The sequence below is a fragment of the Rhinopithecus roxellana genome, chromosome 8, assembly GCF_007565055.1.
Source record: "Rhinopithecus roxellana isolate Shanxi Qingling chromosome 8, ASM756505v1, whole genome shotgun sequence".
NCBI lineage: Eukaryota > Metazoa > Chordata > Mammalia > Primates > Cercopithecidae > Rhinopithecus > Rhinopithecus roxellana.
In genome coordinates, this window is record NC_044556.1 from 14,528,018 (window position 1) to 14,534,633 (window position 6,616).

The 6,616-nt window shown below is 53.5% G+C and overlaps 1 protein-coding gene across 3 annotated transcripts in view; it reads right to left on the reverse strand.

The window, feature by feature from the left end:
• Positions 1-5,685, reverse strand: part of PLIN3 (perilipin 3) — a 30,158-nt gene extending 24,473 nt beyond the window's left edge. The window contains exon 1 of one of the 3 annotated variants that reach the window (XM_010367226.2): positions 5,522-5,685. Coding sequence is in view for 1 of the 3 variants with exons in the window: in XM_010367228.2 (XP_010365530.2) it covers positions 4,610-4,637 (28 nt within the window). In the remaining 2 variants the exon portion in view is untranslated. Of the gene's footprint in view, positions 1-4,587; positions 5,209-5,521 lie in introns of those variants that run through there. The other 2 variants (XM_010367228.2, XM_010367227.2) reach the window with 2 other exon arrangements.
• Between the last annotated feature and the right edge of the window lie 931 nt (positions 5,686-6,616).

The following is a 6,616-nucleotide window of genomic DNA, read 5'->3' on the forward strand; positions in this document are numbered from 1 at the left end:
TACAGCCTGCCTGGCCCCACCTTCCAGGAAAAAGTCCAGGCCCACGCTGCAGCTGGAAGACAGGATTCATACCTGCCCACGACTTACAGCCATGCCTTTCAGTCCTTAGCAGGCACAAAAGTGACCTCTGGACTTTGTTCAACAGCAAGTGCTGATTCTAAAGCTTCAGGATGGGGCTCACCTGGCCCCCCATTTCTTTTTTCTTTCTTTCTTTTCTTTGGAGACAGTCTCACTCTGTCGCCCATGGTGGAGCGCAGTAGGGCAATCTGGGCTCACTGCAACCTCCGCCTCCTGGTTTCAAGCCATTCTCCTGCCTCAGCCTCCCGAGTAGCTGGGACTACAGGCGCCCACCACCATGCCTGGCTAATTTTTGTATTTTTAGTAGAGACGGGGTTTCACCATATTGGCCTGGCTGGTCTCGAACTCCTGACCTCGTATTCCACCCACCCTGACCTCCCAAAGTGCTGGGATTACAGGTGTGAGCCACCACACCCGACCCTTTCTTTTTTTTTTTCATTAAAGACAGGGTCTTTTTCTGTCACCCAGGCTGGAGTGCAGTGGTGCAATCACAGCTCACTGCAGCCTCCAACTCCTGGCCTTAAGGGATCCTCCTGCCTCAGCCTCCCAAGTAACTAGGACTATAGGCACACACCACACCTAGTTAATTTTTTCTTTTTGGGTAGAGATGGTATCTTTTTTTTTTTTTTTTTTCTGAGACAGAGTCTTGCTGTGTTACCAGGCTGCAGTGCAGTAGCACGATCCCAGCTCATTGCAACCTCCACCTCCCAGGTTCAAGCAATTCCCCTGCCTCAGCCTCCTGAGTAGCTGGGACTACAGGTGCCCACCACCACACCTGGCCAATTTTTTGTATTTTTTAGTAGAGATGGGGTTTCACCATATTAGCCAGGATGGTCTCGATCTCCCGACCTCGTGATCCACCCGTCTCGGCCTCCCAAAGTGCTGGGATTACGGGCATGAGCCATTGTGCCCGGCCGATGGTATCTTGCTATGTTGCCCAGGATGGTCTCGAATTCCTGGTCTCAAACAATCCTCTTGCTTCGGACTCCCAAAGTGCTGGGATGACAGGCGTGAGCCACTGTGCCCGGCCCTGCCCCTGCATTTCTAAAAGGCTCCCAGGTGGTGTTGATACAGCTGGTCCCTGGGATACACGTCGGGAAGCAAGGCTTGGGAACAGTCCCTTCCAGGGCTCACCTGTACTCCAGGAAGCCAGGTATGACCTAAAACCTCTGTAGAGGACAATTTGCCAATAGCTGTCAAGTTCCAAGAGCCATCTTCCCCTTGACCCAGAAACCTCACTTCGGGGAAGATCTCACACCTGTGTTTCTGCACGGGCAGAGCTGTGTGGACTTACTGGCCACAACATGACACTGGAAACAACCTGGATGCCGAGCGAAAGGAGAATAAGAAAACAACAAATGTGGCCAGACACAGCGGCTTGCGCCTGGAATCCCAGCACTTTGGGAGGCCAAGGTGGGCGGATCACCTGAGGTCAGGAGTTCGAGACCAGCCTGACCAACATGGTGAAACCCTGTCTCTGCTAAAAATATAAACATTAGCCAGGCGTGGTGGTGGGCACCTGTACTCCCAGCTACTCAGGAGGGTGAGTTAGGAGAATTGCTTGAACCCGGGAGGCGGAGATTGCAGTGAGCTGAGATCGTGCCACTGTACTCTGGCCTGGGCAACAGAGTGAGACTCCGTTTCAAAAAACAAAAACAAAAACAGAAACAAGTGTATCCCAATGCAGTGGCTAAAGAATGAGATTTAAAGGCCGGACATGGTGGCTCATGCCTGTAATCCCAGCACTTTGGGAGGCTGAGGCAGGTGGATCACCTGAGGTGAGGCGTTCAAGACCAGCCTGACCAACATGGAGAAATCCCATCTCTACTAAAAATACAAAATTAGACAGGTGTGGTGGCGAATGCCTGTAATCCCAGCTACTCGGGAGGCTGAGGCAGAAGAATTGCTTGAATCTGGGAAGCGGAGGGTGCAGTGAGCCAAGATTGCACCACTGCACTCCAGCGTGGGCAACAAGAGTGAAACTCTGTCTCAAAAAAAAAAAAAAGAAAAAAGAATGAGATTTAAATGTAACTGACATGGGCTGGATGTGGTTGCTCACACCTGTAATCCCAGCACTTTGGTAGGCCGACGTGGGAGGATCACCTGAGGTCAGGAGGTGGAGACCAGCCTGGCCAACATGGCGAAACCCTGTCTCTACTAAAAATACAAAAACTAGCCAGGTGTGGTGGTGCACACCTCCATGTTTAGTTATCCCAGCTACTCAGGAGGCTGAGGCAGGAGAATCGCTTGAACCCAGGAGGTGGAGGTTGCAGTGACCTGATATCTCACCAGTGCACTCCAGCCTGGGTGACAGAGCAAGACTCTATCTCAAAAAAAAAAAGAAAGAAAGAAAGAAAGAAAACAAAAGACAAAAGACTAAATGTAACGGACATGATATGGACAAAGATCTAGTCAAGGGATAAAATGTGTTAAATAGGGCAAACTTTTTTTTTCTTTTTTGAGACGGATTTCCGCTCTGTCACACAGGCTGCAGTGTAGTGGTGCGATCTCGGCTCACTGCAACCTCTGCCTCCTATGCTCAAGAGATTCTCCCACCTTGATCCTGTAAGTAGCTGGGACTACAGGCACGCACCATCACACCTGGCTAGTGTGTGTGTGTGTGTGTGTGTGTGTGTGTGTGTGTGTGTTTTGACAGGGAGTCTTGCTCTGTCGCCCAGGTTGGAGTGCAGTGGCGTGATTTCAGCTCACTGCAACCTCCACCTCCCACGTTCAAGCGATTCTCCTGCCCCAGCCTCCCGAGTAGCTGGGATTACAGGCATGCACCACCGCGTCCGGCTAATTTTTTGTAGTTTTAGTAGAGATGGGGTTTCACTATGTTGGTCAGGCTGGTCTTGAGCGCCTGACCTTGTGGGGATTACAGGCGTGAGCCACCACACTCAGCCGTGTTTTTTGTTTTTTTTTTTTTTTAGTAGAGATGGGGTTTCGCCATATTGCCCAGGTTAGTCTTGAACTCCTGAGCTCGAGGGATCTGCCCACCTTGGCCTCCCAAACTGCTAGAATTACAGGCGTGAGCCACCGCACCCAAAATGTAGGCTTTTTTTTTGAAAGTGAGATAACATTCCTGCCTGCACTGCAGAGCTATGAAGCCCAGGTCAGGGGTATGGGGAGGACAGGGCTCCCCAGGTGAGTCTATGCAGGTGAGATGAAGCCACAACTCCGTTTTCTGGACAAGTGAGATGAAGCAGGGACACCATCATCAGATGAGGTTCTCAGAGGAAAGCCAGAAGTCCCAGCTCCACCTATGCTGTGCTTCCTGGAGCAAGGCACCTTCCCCTTCCAGAGAAGGGTCATCTCACCTGTAATATGAGGATAAAGGGTCGGGCACGGGCCTGTAATCCCAGCACTTTGGGAGGCTGTGGCGAGTGGATCACTAGGTCAGGAGTTCGAGACCAGCTGGCCAACATAGTGAAACCCCGTCTCTAAATATACAAAATTACATACAAAATTACAAAAATTAGGTGTGGGTATGGTGGCAGGCACCAGCTACTTGGCAGGTACCAGCTACCTGGGAGGCTGAGGCAGGAGAATTGCTTGAACCTGGGAGGCAGAGGTTGCAGTGAGCCAAGACCGCACCACTGCACTCCAGCCTGGGCGACAGAGGAAGACCCAATCTCAAAAAAAATGTGGCTAAAGGTCATGCCTGCCTTATGGGCTGCTTTCCTGGGGAATTCTGGTATGAGCCTAAGAACCTGTGGCCTTGACTCTGAGCATCTTTTCCCAGAGGAATGAGGCCCCGCCTCCTGGTGGCCTTGCTTCGATGTCCCCTAAGCAGAACTCAGCAAAATGATGTTTTGCGAGCACTGGATCTGGAGTCCAGATTGGGTTCTCTTTTTGTTTTTGTTTTTGGTTTTTTTTTTTGAGATGGAGTCTTGCTCTGTCACCCAGGCTGGAGTGCAGTGGCCCGATCTCGGCTCACTGTAACCTCTGTCTCCCAGGTTCAAGGGATTCTCCCGCCTCAGCCTCCAGAGTATCTGGGATTACAGGCGCCTGCCACCAGGTCCGGCTAATTTTCATATTTTTAGTAGAGGTGGGGTTTCACCATGTTGACCAGGCTATTCTCGAACTCCTGACCGCAAATGATCCGCCCACCTCAGCCTCCCAAAGTGCTGAGATTACAGGCAGGACTCATCGTGCCCAGACCAGAGTGGGTTCTAATCCCAGTTTGGCAACTCACTAGGAATAGGAGTTTGGGCGGCAGCATTTCCTAGAAGCCTTGCTTGCCACATCTGTGAAATGGGTATAAGTCTCACAAGAGCCTGGAGTCCCTGTGGACTGGAGGAGACACTGCTCCGGGGAAGCTCAGCTCCATGCCTGGCACATAGTAAGTGCTCCATAAACCATCTCACCGCACTCTGGCTTCCACGGACAAAGGGGTACAGCCAGCCAGGAACCAGCTTCCTGCTAGGTACAAAAGTCCCCCAACTGGGAAGTCAGGTGAGGAGATATACCTACCTCCCAGTGATCACTGCCTAAATCTATTCTTCTCACCTCTTTCGGAGCCTGAGCTCACCTGGGCAGGCGGCCAGGTAGGCAGACATCCAAGTCCTGGCCTCGACAGATTCCCAAGTCCCACTTAGGACTCAGGCAGCTTCCTTCCGTCCCCTCTGTCCACCATGACTTTCTGGAACTGGTTAAAGCAAGGGTGGCCACAGCAGATGTCAACGTCCTATGAAACCCCTGGGGGTCAGTGACCTGCCTTGCCGCTGGCTCCAGAAGGGGAGTTCCAGGCAAGACCCAGTCATCCAGCAACTTCAGGGCATGCTAAAACTGGACTTCAAAAATTCCAAGAGCCCCAGGTCCCACTGCTAGGCCCAGCCGGGACAAGAACCCCAAAGCTGTTAAGGGGTAGGCCTTCCTACTTTTAAGCCATCTCGCCGCCACGCCCACCCGAGGGAAGCGGCAGGATTTGCCCAAGACCTCCCCAGAAGCAGTTGGGGGCGCCAGGAGCCGGGGCAACCCCCCTTCCAACGCCCGTGGCAAATCCATCTGTAGGGGAGGCGGCTTTACGGTGGCGGGGGTGTCTCTGAAGACCCCGGAAGGGAGGGCGAAGTTTCTACCCCAGGAGGAAACTTGCCTGCAAACTGCGTTTCCAAAAGCAAGCAAACTGATCAAAATTTAGAGAAAACCTGGCGGGGGCAGTATTTAGCCCACCTCCCTCAATATCACCCCTTCTAGGGGGCTCTTTCGCCCCTCAAAAGTCCCAGGAAGTGAGAAGAGGGTTTTAAAGTTCAAGCTTCATTGCAGAAGTTGGATTTTTCTGGGGGGAGGGGTGACCAGCCTGGGCTGAAGACCCCTCCCCAGGCCTCAGAGTCCAGCAAATCCCACCGCGAGAAAGGCCCTCCCCGACCCCTCCGCCCCTGGGGTGCCCCAGGACTCGGTGGACACCGCCCCCCAGCTCAACTGAGGGGCCCCCGCCACTCACCGCGGTTAACGCGACGTCCCAAGCACAGTAGGGGCGGCTTCCAGACCAGCTTGGAAACCGTCAGGGCCGGGGCGGGGCTGGCTTTTACTGCGCGGTGGGTTGGGGGCGCACCGGAGTGACGGGCGAGAGGACCAATCAGGTTGAGGAAATGGCCGCGCCAGGCCCGCCCCTCTCCTCCCTTCCCCGCCTCCACTAGGCCCCGCCCGTTGCCAAGTCACTTAAGAAGTCTGGGAAGGACTCCGCGGCTGGGGACCCTATGAAGTTGGCCCTGGGAGGTGAGTGTGATCAGGGGGCGCCGCACGGGTGCTGGGATTCCCTAGGTCGCCCATTTCCCCTATGGCCAAACTGAGGCTGCTAGAACCCTGGGAGAGTTGCAGGGTGACCCTCGCCAGAGCGTCAGGGGCCAGGCCCTCCACCATGGGCTCCAACCCGGCTATATATATATACACACACACACTTTTTTTTTTTTTTTTTTTTTTTTTTTTGAGACGCAGTCTCGCTCTATCATTAAGCCTGGAGTGCAGTGGCACGACCTTGGCTCACTGCAGCCTCCACCTCCTGGGTTCAAGCGATTCTCCTGCCTCAGCCTCCTGAGTAGCTGGGATTACAGACACGTGCCACCAGTCCCGGCTAATTTTTGTATTTTTGGTAGAGACAGGGTTTCACCATGTTGGCCAGGCTGGTCTTGAACTCCTGACCTCAAGGGATCTGCCCGCCTGGGCCTCCCAACGTGCTGGGATCACAGGTGTGAGCCACCGTGCCCGGCCCAACCCAGCTATATGAGTGACTTGAACCACCACAGGGAACTCGTCCAGCCTCCAGCCCGACCTGCCCAGCATCAGACCTCCCAGCACTATATTGACTTTTTATCATCCCTGTTTTGTAGAGGAGGAAACTGAGGCCTGGAGAGGGTCAGCCGGGGCAATGCAGCCGTCAGGTTCCAGGCTCTGTGATTGCTGGATCAACCTCTTCCTGAAGCTGCCTCCACCTGGATTTTACCCCGCCCCTCTCCACCACACAAATTCTTTATCTTCTTGGTGTATAAACCAAGGTCTCAATCTCAGATGGCCCTAGGGACCAAGGAGGAGGTGAATA